Genomic DNA, 14832 nt, shown 5'->3' on the forward strand with positions numbered 1-14832 from the left:
TATTCCTGCAAGGCCTTTGGCACTGGACATCTCAATGCATTTTACTTTCCTTGCATATGTTAAATGAGTTCTCTAAAGGCATTAGGAAAGGAACAGGGAATGCAGATAGTGTGAAACACAGACTGAATGTGGGGATGGACACTGAGTGTCCTTTGCTTCATTATAATTGCATCTCCCGCAGGCATATTCTTTGCACAATTGAATGTTCCTATATCTGATAACATGACACATCCCTTTCGCTGCCTTGATTCACCTTGAAGATTTCCTGTCAAGTGCTATCCCATGTCCCACAGATTTGACCTTTTCCAAGAAGTCCAAATTCAGCTCTTGACTATGTGCTCTTACCTTATTAAAAATTCTTCTCTCTCTGACAACACCAAACACTGGACAGACTACCTAGAGGTTTCTTTCTGCTCTGTATCCTTGAGTCTTTCAGAGCCATCTTCATCAGCAATGCCTCAAACCACAGGGCTAAAAAAATGATACTTAAAAAAGCAACATCTACAATAAGCCTTCGAGAACACCATGTATGGGAACTGGAGGTGCTTTGGAAAAGAGGTAAGACAGGGCAGAGAAAGCTGCCGCAGATTCTGTGGCATATAACTATAGTCCAAGAGTTGGACCAGGGATTTTTGTAACACATTTGCTCTTAGGTACCAGACAGCAATGCTCTGAGGTACCAGATAGTTACTAGCTATACTTAAAGATGAGTAATCTGACCGTGTAAGGTATTATGATTTAAGCCCTTGGGTATACAGATATTACTTGACAAAATCAGGATTTATACTCAAGATTTCTTCCTCATTTGGAAGGCCTTGCCTCTTAATTATACACATATCAACTGAAGCTCTTGTGACTTTGAAGATCCAGACGACCCAATTCCTCTGGGTGTAGCTAGACACCATGATGTCAAGCTTCAGTGATGTCCCTCTCTAGCTGGCTTCAGGAAGGTTTCTCTTGAACCAGTAGAGAGGAAGGAAAATACTATCTTCTTAAAATTGTTCCAATGAAATTTGTTCTTCTTGGTTAGAGGTAGGCTCTTATCATATGGTTTGCACGCATAAACTCTCACCTCAATTTGCAAGCAAGGGAACCTCAGACTATATGATAAAAATAAAAAGAATACTTGTGCTACTATAGTTTGCAGGTATGTATATTTTTTCCAAAGTTTCTTTATGTTCAATTACTCTCATGTTACCCAGTGCATAATGGCTTGACCTTTTATGTTAGACATGGGACGTGCCACAAGCTACGAGGGAGGTAGGAGAGCTGTACCAATCCCCCTTCCCTGCTGAAATCATCTGTTACTTCCTGACTACCTAATCAGGAAACTGCTTTCTACCTTCTATCCCAGAAAGCAATAAAAACAGCACCTCCTCCAGACAAAAATCAAGATAAAGAGGAAATGGAGGATAAGAAATGAGTTGCAGATGGATGATCTAAGGAGCTAAAGTTCCTTCAGAATTAGGGAGGTTGACAGAGAAAAGAAATCAGGCATCCCTTGTGGACCATGCAGATATGATTGGATGACTCAGGAAAATGCTGATAACACTTAAACATCTCCACCTGGAGGTTCTACGGATGGAGCTTAAAACTGAATATGCCCAAAAAAAATGCAGCGGATAGCATCATCTCCTTCAGCTTTCAGAATCAACCATCTTCTACCCAGTTGGCTGAGCTGAAAACATGGAGTATTATGCATGTGTATTCTAGGTCTTACAGTATACCATGCCTTGGGTCTCTGACACCATTCTAAGTTGCTTATTGATTCTTATTCCTCATCCCTTCTCACTTGAGTTATTCCTCCAGGGTTCCCTCTCGCCATTTTTATCCTGATGCCTGAGGGTCTCTCTCAATAGCAAATTCAATCTTTTTAGAGTCTTCCTAGTCCATTGTTTCTTTTAGGTCAAATTCCAACATGTGATTACTTGCTGAAACGTTTCTATGTGTCTATCAAAAGTATCTAATCTATATCTTGTAGGTTGTATATGCCCCAGGTATAGTTTTGTAGTTATGAGTGTGGCCCAACACAAATCAAACCATTTTGTGTGTGTGTGTGTGTGTGTGTGTGTTTGCATGTGCATGTTTCTTTTGTCACTCAATTGTGTAATTTTCAAGTGTGAACTTTTGCAAGCTACAGTGGCTAAAGATACCTGGTTCTTGCTGTTCATGTCTGTTTTCTCCAATTGCATTCTTTCAAGTAGCCTATGTTCCTATGTTCAGTTTATTAGCCTTCTTGTGTTTCTCACACATTTACAGGATCTATGGGATAGCCCTCTGTATGTCTTCCACTTCCCTCCACGTCTTTTGGCCACATTCCTCCATGCCTTGAAGACTCAGCTTCGCATCTGCTACCATGGGGAGTGTGCCTAGAATTCCCCAGTCTGGGTTAAATACTTTTCTGGTTCTGAGCAAAGGTTGAAATGATGGGTTGAACTATTTTCTCTATTGGGAATGGAATCCTGACCCTGGTGAATGCTGAGAAACCATATCCTATCCTGTGCTTTTAAATCTGGGCTAAAATATTCTTGAAAATAAATAGTTTGCCTATTAGTTTGTTCTCTCTGTGCCTTTGGTGATGAGCTGGAAAGTCAAGATCTACCAAAAACTTTATTAATGCATTTTTGAAGCTTTTCACTTTAATAATCCAAGTCTCAGAAATGTGTGTCTACGTTTTACATTTCAATAGAGGAATGACTCAGAAAGCATGGTTTCATTTTTCTAAAGAAGCTGGAATGATCTCTTTAAGAAACCCTGGAAAACGAGGACATTGACGGTCTAAGGGAAGGATAGGAGGATAAAACCAATGTTTACCTTGCAATAAATTGTTTCTCACCAGGCCTTCCACTGACATTTTTATCTATTCATGTCTAATAAGCTAATACTTCTAACAGGCAGTCTTGTAAGGTGGCTATTATAGCCACTATGTTGTCAGAATGAGAAGGAAGTTAAGAGAAGGTGGAACTCAGTCCAATGCAATTTGTAAGGTTGTAATTTTAAAAAGATATTTCCCTAGTCATATCGTGCCATATTTCTAAAGAAAATACCTGGTTTGAGGACTCTAAGTAAATGAAAGAAAATGTCTCACTAGAGATAGTTAATGGAGAAGTAAATACTGTACCCACTCTTATTTTTGAAAGAAGAGATGCTTTCAAATACTTAAATGCAAACAAGTCTGGTATTTCATCCCAAGGCACAGCAGTTGAAGCATCTTGTCTTCTTGGAGCCCAGATCCAGAACCTACTTAGTAAGACCACCCTTAGCATCTGCTGGTGGTCTCCATTGCTGCCTACTCCCAGGTTTCAATCACCACTGACCCTCTTGACAATCATCAAGGCTCATGAAACTCCCTGGTGCACTAGGAACAGTGTGGTCTGTGCCTCTGCATGTAGACTGAACTTTAGATTCCAGCCCGATTTGACACTGTGGATGTTAGTTCATACCCTCCAAGAGGCCTTGAGTAAGCTTTATCACCAACTGTACAGTATGACCCTTTGGCTGTTTAGAATTTTAATGCTTTTCATGGTACTTGTTCCCTTAACAAATATTTATTTATTCCATCACAGACTTCTTGAACAATGAATGTGCCATAGTTCTGTTAACCTGCTTATTTTTATATTAATAATATCTATGAGCTATGTCCACTGCCTATCTTAGCTGTTTACATCTAGTTTCTTGTCCCTGGGGGATCAATAGGGAAAAATAAGGAAGCCTTCTAATTATCTCTCAATATTTGTTCTGTAGCCTACAACCATTTTCTCATCTCTCTATCATAATACTTGCAATATTTTTTTGTAATTGTTCCTTTTTATACAGTTCTTTTCTTATCTTAAATGTGAACTCCTTGAGGGGAATTTCTCTGTAGATGGTGCATGCAGGATGAATAAATGAATAAATGGAGTGCCTATAAGGTGGAAGGAAGATGAAGACGAGAACCCTCAAGACCCAAAGAGTACAAAGTGACCAAGGAAGCACCCCTTGTGGTGTCAGGGATTTGGTTATAGAGATGATCAAAGAGCTTGGTGCCAATGAGCGCCACCCTTAGGGTTCACGAAGGTGACAAGTTTACTAAGCTTTAAATAAAAGAGTGTGGAAAGAAGGGGCCTTCATTAGTCAAAATTTTCCTGTCTGTGATTGCAGTCCTTAGCTGTATTCACTGAAGCACAGCAATAGTTGTGTTAGAAAGTTAAGCATCAAGTTGTACATGGTAGTACACATCTTAGCATTAGGGAACAGAGGAAGGAAGACTATCAGTACCAGGTCTGCATATACTACAGACCTTATCCCAAAATAAATGCAAATTAACCAATAGTAGTAATGGTAATTAACTATATATATTGAGATGTTTAGCCTCAACTGAGTGTTTTCACTTCTAATTCTCCATCTCTCTTGCAATGTAACACATCTTGATAGGAACAGGTATGCCCTTACACGTCTCCCAAAGCACTTCTGTACATATACGTTTTTAATAGGGTATATTTGGGGTGAAGATAACAAAAATGCATCCAATCGTTTAGCAACTGTGTTTCAGAATAACTAGATAAAGCCTCCCTGGTGGAATAGAGAGATAACAGCCAAGATTTTCATTACCTTGAAGTGGGCTGGGAAATAGGTATTTCTGCCAAAGGCTAGCTGGAGGATGCTTAGCGGATGGATTGACAGGTAAGAAATGGATAGATGGCTTAAATAAATAGGCAGAGAACACAGTCACATTAGCGAGACACATGACTGTTTAGAGAGAATTAGGGTTGTATAAATGGAGAAATAATATGTGAATGTCTAGGTGAGTGGTTAGCTGATGGAAGAACAAATTGGTAGACTGATGTTTGATGGCACAAAGTGGCTGGATGGACTGAAAGACTGATACATATCTCTACAAGGAAAAGAGCAGGCAGATGGGACATTGTTATGGTGTGGACAGGAGCAGGAGAGGGTCTGGTACAGAAGGGAAGAAAGGTATAAAAATGGAAGAAAAAATATGGGAAAAAATGGAATGCACATGCCATGACCCTATACCAAATATGGAGAGTAGAAACTTTCAGCTACCAGGACTTAACTCAAAACAGCAAGTATGTGCTTGCTGTTTTGAGTTAAGCACAGACACATAGCTCATGTATCAAGCTGTGTTCCTTTTCCTCAGGGGATACTGAGTCATGTAACCAACAAGAATACCAATGCCCAAGTTTTAGCTTCAGGACTATTTCCAAAAAGCTCATTGTGCTGAGAAATGAGCTGAGGAGTCTTCCCCCGTGCTCCTTTGAACTCCCAGATCACCACAGCTTTATCTGTGCTAAGCCTAGAGAGATCTAGTGGCTGAAAGCAAAAACAAAAGAAAATAAACACATCAGAATGTTAAGAAGAAGCAATGTGAAGGTATGTGAGTGCTTCTGGATGCTGTTCAAGACAACATACCTACTGGAAAGGATTCTCTGAAAGACAGCTTGTTGAGAACAAATTATTTTTTCAAATGTACTCTCCATTCTTCATGAATGCAATGTGGTAATGGAAGAGAAGCTGGGATTTGGTGGGAAGGAAATGGATGTTTTAGGATGGCAAAACATCCTAAAACATCCATTTGGGAAACGGGGCATCGTCGCCATTTATTGTACTTTTGGGCGTGGCAGGTCAGGCTGCAAATGATAATTAACTCAGTGGCACCATCATTCAAGAGCGAGTACATATCACCAACACCAGCTTGCCAAAGGATGCACCCTTCAGTAGAAGGAAGCAGTAGGGATGGTAAGAAAGAATGGTGGAACTCTGAGGAACTAGGCATTGTTTCAGGAAACATCTGATTTCAATTCATTGAATGTTGACAAATAATTGAGACTTGGGGTTTGAGCTGAATGTTTTGTTGTTTGTAAATAGCAAAAATATTGATAGGCATACAAGTGAATAGAGTCTCTCTCTCTCTCTCTCTCTCTCTCTCTGTGTGTGTGTGTGTGTGTGTGTGTGTATCTAAGAGGAGAAAGGGTGAGGGAGAAAGGTGGGACCCTACTCATATTTCTGATCACACTGACTCCCCAAAGTCTAAAACACATAACTGCTTCATTCTTTTTCCCATTGCTGGGTTTCTACGGGACATCCTAATGAAGAGTCCCCTAAAAGTTACAAATTTCTTCAAACTTTATTGATACACTGCACAATCACAACCATTGTGTATTCATCCTGAATTAGAAAAGGTTACAACTACAATGTAACATGCACAAAATTCAGGTAGTATATTCACCCTCAATACAATGATTGACAGAAATCAAGTCTTCATTGATTTTTCGAAGGAAAAAAAATAAAAAAGTAAAAGAAAAAGAACTTTTAAAGGCTGACAAGGTTATGTTCTTGTATCATGTGATAAAGTTTTAAAGCATCTGAACATAGATCTGTTTTGAGAATAATTGTGAAAATGGGTACACCCATTGTCCAACACATCTATTAACGGCACCATTGATAATCATATAAGTTTTTTTTTAATCTAGAGGACTCTGAACTTGACAGATACATTTTCGTACACCCACACATTCCTCACAATTGCACTTTACATGTCACAAAAATTTCTGAATGATTAAAAATGTTCCTCTTCACTAACACAAGGGCAGCTATTATTACTTACCATCGTTATTATTGAGATTCTTATACTCGGCCAAATAACCTAGAATGGAACCCCACAAGGATGGTGGGAAGATCTCAATCTTTCTTTCTCCACCTAGTGGTGTTGAATAACCATGTGCCTAAAAAGGGCACCACTCAGGGGAGGAGGGGAGGGAAGTCTCTTCCAAAATGCTGGAAATTGGGTTTAGCTGACTACTTTCACTATAAAGACAATTGCATCTAATTAAGTCCACTCTGCATTCTTTTGGCCTCCATATTCTGCACCTGAAGGCTAAATTGCACCCGTTCTGCTTTATCTTTTTGCCACATTTGTAATTGCAAATGTATTTCTTCTTCCTTTCATTTACTTCTCTTCTCTTAAGTAAGAAATGAGGGAAATGAGCCTGGCGTTTTTATTTGTTTGCTTTCTGTGTGGTCATAAGAAGTTCTAATCATATGGCATCCTGTACAGTGTTACCCTTCTCTTTGAACACCTGTGAGGTGCTACTGCAGCTACTTAAATGTATTTCTCTTGAAAGAAAGAGAGAGCAAAGCAAAGCTTTGGATAATAAGGGGGAAGGGAGCATTTGAATGTGAGAATTTCTAGGAATAAGGATTATGGCAAAGAAAACCCAAACATTCTTGATGTTGGAGAAAAATGCATTTTGCCCCAAAAAAGTAAAAATAAGAATTATATTGCTTCCTCTAATTTCAACAAGAATAGCTCTGGAGGGGAAAGGGATATTCTGAGTATTGTCAAGCCAGTTTTTTTCGATCCTGGTGAAAGCTCAGGTTGGGGGCAGATACTCGCTCACATCTTCATAAGCTATTCCTCCCCACTGTCTTATGAGGCTAGTAATAGCCTATACAGGCTACAAAGAACATGTGTTCTTTGTCCTTGGAAGCACTAATCAGATCATTAGTATTAAATTTCTAACCTTTCCTTATCCAGTGGTTTTGAGAAACTCTCTGGGATCAAGTGTCCCCTTGGTGTTTCTGCTCTTTTGATATTTTTCCTATTTCAGGTACATTTGCTATGCTATTCCTTCTTGCTGAGGACAACTTGACCAGATGGAATATAGAAAGAGATTGTTAAAACACAGGCTCTATTATTAGGATCCTAGAAATCCCAGACCAAACTTATGACCATATTTTGAGAACTAACTTCCCAACCTCTAAACAACAGCCCAAAGCAGTGTAAGGACAGGCAGGAGCCATCTTGGTGACATACAGATGTTCCCTCTGTCTGTTGGACACAGCTTAGCCCACAACAGAAGAGCCAAATTCCTAGCTCTCTGTGTTGGAGCTGTGTATGTTTTGACAGCTAATCCCCTACATCTCCAACTTTTCCAATGAGAACAAAAAAGGAAATCCCAACACCCTTGATTAAACTTGCAGATGACTGTATCAGGCACTTGACATTAATCTACTCAAAAAAACAGACTTTGCCAGAGGCATAGTACTAGCACTTTCATTGGCATACCTTGGTAGAAGAACAAACTAGCATTGTTTTGGGAAGGGGAGAAGCTTTAGAATAACTACCTTTGCTGACTTCCTCTTACCTAATCTCTTGATAGCCTGTATTTGGTTTTCACTTAGAAAACCCACAACGTTTTACCAGCTACTTAGACAAATGTGATTCTTTTTTCCTATCCTTTTCCCTTCCTCACACCCAACCTTGGCAAGCTAAACAAATCTATCTAGTGGGCCTGATCCATCCACCCTTCGTGTATAAAGTTGGAAAGGCGTGCATGTTGTTTTTAGTAAGCAGCTGCTGTTTGATTTGCTTCTGAGTGTTGGGGATCAGTTACCATTACATAGAGTCATCCTTACCAAAGCCACTCTAATAACAAGATCTGGGCTGTGTTTGCTGTGAGGAAGTCACTTTCATATCTGGTACCCAGTTGCCTTTAGTCATTTCTACTTGGCTTTATTTTTTTTCCCAGACAGAGGATTAACTGGAGCGTGAGTTTCCTTCTCAAGTTTGGGTGAAGTAGGTAACCACCAGAGAAACTTCTAGTATCCAGTGAAAGTAGGCACAGCAGAGATGCATGGTGGCCCTTAGTCCATACTCAGCTGGGGTTCTGATGAATCTGCTTACCCAAGGTAGTGAAGAGCGATTTGGGCTTGTCCATGTCAAACAGCAATACTGTTCAGTTTCCATGGCACCCACATTTCCTTTTCTCCAAAGCAACAACTGTAGTATTAGTAGAAAACGCAAATGCCATGTTTATGTCTCATACAATGCTTGACACCGACCCAATCCCAGGTGCTGAGCATAGTGACAGATCTGAAATTCATATATCCGACCTGTAATTCTGACTTTGTGCCTGCTCCTGATTGCTTCTGGAAGTTGGAATAAATAGACTGTTTTTGGCACATCATTTATGCTCCCAGAGTCTCATTCTTGGCAGCTCACTAGGAAATGCAGATGTCTGTTTACAGCTGGCAAGAAGAGTATTAATTTTGCTCACACCAGCTCTCTTATGACAGTGCCGAGTTTTTGTATGCCAAGGAAGCCTGCATTTGTATAATAGGTGAATATGTATACACAGGTATATATGTCCCTACTGTGGGTATTGTATTTGTGTGGCCATAGTGCCACAGAATGGGCAGTTACACTGCAACAAGTGATCAGTTAAGCTCTAAGTGGAATGAACTCTAATACAGCCCACAGTCATTCAGTTTTTAGAGGTGGACCTGAAAAAGGTCCCTGAAGGAGGCAGGACATGTCTTTAAGAAAGTCACTGCTGGTGCTCCTTCTCAGCTTCTCAGTAAGGCCACCAGAGAGCCCCCTTGTGACCTTTAATGACGTTCATTTGAACTGCAGGCTCCCTTGTTGGCTTGATTCTTCTTTTCCCAAGAGACAATGCTGAGAGGTGGAATCAGATCTTCTTTGTACACAAGGCCTGTTTTGAACATAGGATTTTGGGGACATTTATCCCCAAAGCCTCGAGAGAAACAGCCCAGAAAAACAGTATTACTTACACTTCCCCCTCTGTTTGCCATGTTGTGTTAATCAAGTACTTGGAAATTAAGTCAGTAGCTCAAGTGCCCTCAGCTCAGAAGAGCTTTCTGAAACAAATACCAGAGTTGTCAACACACACGCCACATAATTGGCCTCCATCAGCCCTTTGCTGGATAATTTTCAAACAATTCAAATCAAAACTGGAGCAGAAGGGAGATGCTGAGCTCTGGTTATCACACTTTGGCTGATGGACTGGTGTCTTTACATCGAAGGGATAGATATATGTATTTTTTTTTTTTTTTGGTTAGTATTTTTCTGCTAATGAAAGTTAGACAGGAAGAAGTTTCTCCAAGTTCCTGACATGTACTATTCCTGAAAGGCTGAGAGAAGCACTGTGTTGGTACCTTAATTTTCCAGCTGTTAGAGGAGAAATGCAGCATAATCAAGGATTCTTTCTCCAGGGCTGACCTGCCTCCTGAGAAGGTAGCTCAGGGAATAGCCTCTCTGAAAATCATGAGTGACCGATCTTTAGATTGCTACTTTGGTCCATCTGTTCACAAGGTCTAATTTGGGTGGATGGGTTACTGCATTCCCAAGGATCCATGGCATAGGAAATTGTTCTTCTGGGTAGTTAGCCTGTGACATCAATGGCTTTCACATAAGAAGTTGCTAGGCAATTTTGAAGGTGGCAATGTCTATTGGTGGTAGTAGAGAAATGGAGATAGTGGCATAGACACAATGTGATTAGAGATTAATATGGGATGAATTGATAGTGTATAGTGGGAAGAGAAAAAGAACGATTAGATAAATAGAGCAAATAGATTATAAGAGAGAAAGACAGGTATGTAGAACTAGCTGGAGATACAAATCAATCGAGTAACTGGATAATAGTATGATTGCTTTGATAGCTTGATATAATTAGCCAGCTATTGATCGGTTTTTTATGAGTTGTGAAATCGTTTAAGACTCTAAATAGACTTCCATCATTTGATTATTTGACTCCTAAATTTATAGCGTTTGGTACATGTATAGTCTCAAGCCTATAAGTCTTACAGCTATCGGAAAAAAGCAGATAAAGCAAAATGGCCAGAGAAGATAGCAAAGTTTTACATATATATGTATGTGTGTGCACATTTAAGGATGTAGTTAGACAGCTTCTTAGAATGAAAAGGTGTGAAGGCTAATGGGATAGGTGATAATTAGCATGGGGATAACAATATGCACTTTTTAAACTGTCTTATTGAAAGCTTAAAGGATAAAGAAAATAGGACATGTAGATGCAACTCTTATTGTGTATTGCATTGTGAGCCAAGGTGTACCTTCAGGGTACTTGTCATGGGACATTTTTAGCCCATTTTTATGCTGTGTGTGTATGTGTGTGTGTGTGTTAATGATGGTAAGAGAAGTAGAGAAAAGGAAGGCTAAGGTATCAGGAATAGATTCCATTTTGGGGCACACCAATGAATGATTAGCCTACCCTGGGTAGAACCCTGCCCATCCCAACCCCCAACCCCATTAATTCAACTGAAAAAAAGAAAAATCAAATAAAATTGAAAATCCCAGAAATCAAACCAACAAAACAAAATAAGTCAGGAAGAACAAAAATAAACGAAAAGAAACCCAAACTGGTTTGCCCTCCGCAGTGTAGATTAAAGTCTGTGATATGGACAAGCAGGCGATGCTCAGAGGACCTATGGTTTCTTATCAAAACTTGATGAAGAAGTGGGCAAAGAAGGTCCCTGAGAGCCAGAGACAAGCCAGTGCTCTAGAGGCCGAGTTTACACCATCAATCACTGCTCCAGGCCCTGTGTAGGAGAAAGAGAGACAGATTCATTAGCACGTGTCCTATAGGGTATGATATTCACCCCTGACAAGCAAATGCAAGTCATGCTTCTCTATGGCAATAACCCCAAGCCCCTAACCACCAATCCTTCTATGTTTACAGAGCCAGAAAATGAGCAGATGCAACACTAAATGGGGAGTTTATGGGTTGCCTTGACTACTACCACCTCCTCTGAAAAAAATTGAGAATCAAAATATGACAGAGTGAGTTGATGACAGTCAGTTAAGTGAACAAGCCCAAGATGAGTGCAACAGACAGGGCTCCATACTAAGCTAAGGCATGATGGACCCCTTCAGTGCCTGTTAAAATCCCCTTTCCATAGAAACGGACTCCAGTATAGACAGGGTTAATCTAAAACTAGACAGGTATGGGCAGGAAGGAGAGGGTTCCCAGGGTAAGAAGCAAGCATTCGTGCTGGAGAGAGAAATGTTGCTATTTTGTAGTAGAAGTCTAAACGGTAATTTCATCCTCTGTTTACACAATCTGCGTATTGGGAGGCCTTTCTCAGAGCTGTTAAAAAGTGGTAACCAAAGACTGTGAGTGGGTATATCTCATCCACCAGTGCTGGCTCTGATATATCCACAAATAAAACTCTGCATCCCCAGAACAAACTATCACCCTATGAGTGTCTTAGCTTGAAGGGATTCTCTTCAGTTTCCTTTCTCTTCTCTTTCCTTCCTCTGGTCCTACAGAATCACAAACATTCCAGAGGAAAATAAAACCCCAGAGTCATGGATCAGGTTCTTTCACCAGGCTTCAGAAAGACAAACTGTCAACTGCCCAAGTACTTATCGCCAATTGCCTAAGCTCAAAGGCACCTGGGAAAGTGTTGAACCCTGTCTCTTGGGATCTTCCATGAGCTCCATTTGGAAGCACTTGGAATTGTAAGAAAGACTGACTCTCAGCAGAAGCTCACAAGCAAATGTCGCCCAGGAAATGCAACATCATCAAAAGAGTGAAAGCCACAGAGATGCCTCCTTAGGATCAGAGACAAGATGGAAGACAAACAGACAGTGTAGCTCTCAACACACCTCCTCCACCAACAAATCAACGAACTCTTCATTGCCTCTTTTGGGACACAAAATGACCTGTCAGGAAAGCTTTTTAAAAAGCCAAGGATCTTCTTGGGCCAGAACCAAGTCATTGACTGGTCTATTAATTTATGCCATAGCCTTGGCTAGGGAGGGGTATAGGTTCAGATCTGTTCTTATGAATGTCTAAGATTAATTTAGCAATGTGATTGTAACCTTTCCTGTCTCAAAAACTTCAAAACAAGTAAATTTACCCTTAACTTGCAATATATGCGATATTCTTATAGACTAAATTGTGATATTTATTTGATGGTAGCTTGAAACTTGGCCTGTTCTCTTCTATATGTTTACTATGGAGTATTCAAATACATCAGCAGGAGCCAGACTTGCTCTAAAACCCATGGAGACCAAAAATATTTGTAAAATTAGCCTAATTCTGGGGCACCTAGCAATGTCAACACATGTCCTCATTTATAGTATTTGTCTATAGAATGTAAGACATTTGAAAATGTTCAAGTTGAAGATCAATGTAATTCTCATATCATGTCATGAATGAGACAGGAAAAGATAGAGTCTTTCAATATAGTCTGAGCTGACCCCAAACCTGTGATTCACCTGCTATAAATTCATGGGTTCATAATGAACTAAACAATTTAGATTTGTAAGGCTTGTGTGTTTCTTTACAAATTTCTCCCTAAAGTGGTGTCCCTATCACACATAGCTGTACCTCAGCATCTTTAGGATCCTGTTCCAGAAGCCACTATATATACCAAAATCTGCAGATGCTCAAGAATCTTAGATAGAATGCAAACAGGCATACATTCTCCTATATACTTTAAATCAGTACTAGATTATTTGTGACATGTAATTCTAAGTAAATAGCTGTCATATTGCTTGCAGAATAAGAAAGAGGTGTATTTATTCAATATAGGTAATATTTTCTCCCTTCTCATTTTCTTCATTGTTGTCATCTTCCTCCTCTCCTTCCTCCTATTCTTTCTCCACTTTCTTCCTCTTCTTTCTCATACTCTTTTTCTTGTCCTGGGGTTTGGCCTTTGCATATGCTAGACAAATACTCCACTACAAAGCAGCATTTTAGTGTTAGCACACAATTTTCAATGTCCATTTGTTGAATGTACAAATGCAGAATTTGTGGACACTGAAGGGTAGTCACATACACATATACATTTGTTTAAATGCATATTTGATTCTATATATGTATATAATCAAACTTATATATTATAAATAAGACTAGTTATATATGCTCATATATGCAAACGTACGTATACTTGTGCTTAGCTCATTTACCATGTTGATTTTAATTTGAAAAAAAAAAAACTGAACCCCATGTTCCACCCTAAAGAAAGGGTGATTAGTGTGGGAGGCCGTGGGTAGGTGTAAGCCTTTTAGGGAATGTCTGTCATGATGAGGTGGATCTAGTTGAAGCAAACCATAAAAGAGGAAGAGATGGAGACAGAAGGCTGAGCAGTCCTAAAGAAAAATATATGTTTCCAATGGTGTGGGTGGAATGCTTAGGACCCACTGGGTTGAGGGCTAAAATCACATTTTTGTTTGTTTCCTCTTTTGAATATTTCATAGTGGAAAACCTGGAGATGACTTAGTAAGTCCACAGGTTGCTTGACATGCCAAAGATAATAAAGATGGTGTGTTTGTATGAAGTTTTATATGGGTCAAGCATGAGCCAAAAGGTTAAGCATATTTAAATTCTTTTACTATTAAAACAAACCCTAAAATATATTGTTATTTTCAATATAAACTGATGGACTAGGAAATAGAACAGTTATGCATGTTGCCTAGGATCATACAGTCTGTATACCTGGAGCTGAAATAGACCCAGTCACTTTCTACAATGTTTGTGCCTTGGTTCTGACAGCCCTTCTTACTCTCTGATGAAAGAAACTCTTCAGGTGTCTGGGTATCTTAGCACCATAGGATGATGGGAGTAATTGTATGGCAACTAGATTATATGTCTTATAGCTCACTAGCAGAGTGCCTCTTTTTCGGGGCTTTGGGTCTCCCATCTGCAAATAGAGAACAGGTAATCTGTAGTGGGCTGAAAGGCTCCATTTCTATTTTTTGAGTCTATGGAGACTGTTCCTCTAGTCCTAGGAGGGACAGCTGATAAGCAACCAGACAGCCTTTAGTAGGGACTATAGGCTCTGCCCTGTGGCTTTTGACACCTTTGCATGACTGTCCCTTCCTAAGCTAGTAAGAGGCTTAGAAACATGCCTAGACTTTAACCACTTTCCTCTGTTTTTGGCCCCAATTTCAATGCAGCTCCAGGGAGCTGCTTCTCTATTTAACAAGCAAGACAAGCGCCTGCTTGGTGTATCAGGTGATATCATAATTTACAACTAAAGCTCCTTTGGTTAATCAGTCAATGA

The 14832-nt window shown here is 39.8% G+C and overlaps 1 protein-coding gene across 3 annotated transcripts in view; it reads right to left on the minus strand.

Annotated features, from left to right (window-relative positions):
- Positions 1-11221: 11221 nt before the first annotated feature.
- Positions 11222-14832, minus strand: part of Opcml (opioid binding protein/cell adhesion molecule like) — a 560572-nt gene continuing 556961 nt past the window's right edge. For all 3 annotated transcript variants that reach the window (XM_052189669.1, XM_052189668.1, XM_052189667.1), the window contains one exon: positions 11222-11358. In XM_052189669.1, coding sequence (XP_052045629.1) covers positions 11258-11358 — 101 coding nt within the window. In that variant the 3' untranslated portion in view covers positions 11222-11257. The remainder of the gene's footprint in view (positions 11359-14832) is intronic.

The sequence above is a fragment of the Apodemus sylvaticus genome, chromosome 7 (genome assembly GCF_947179515.1).
Source record: "Apodemus sylvaticus chromosome 7, mApoSyl1.1, whole genome shotgun sequence".
NCBI classification, from domain to species: Eukaryota; Metazoa; Chordata; class Mammalia; order Rodentia; family Muridae; genus Apodemus; species Apodemus sylvaticus.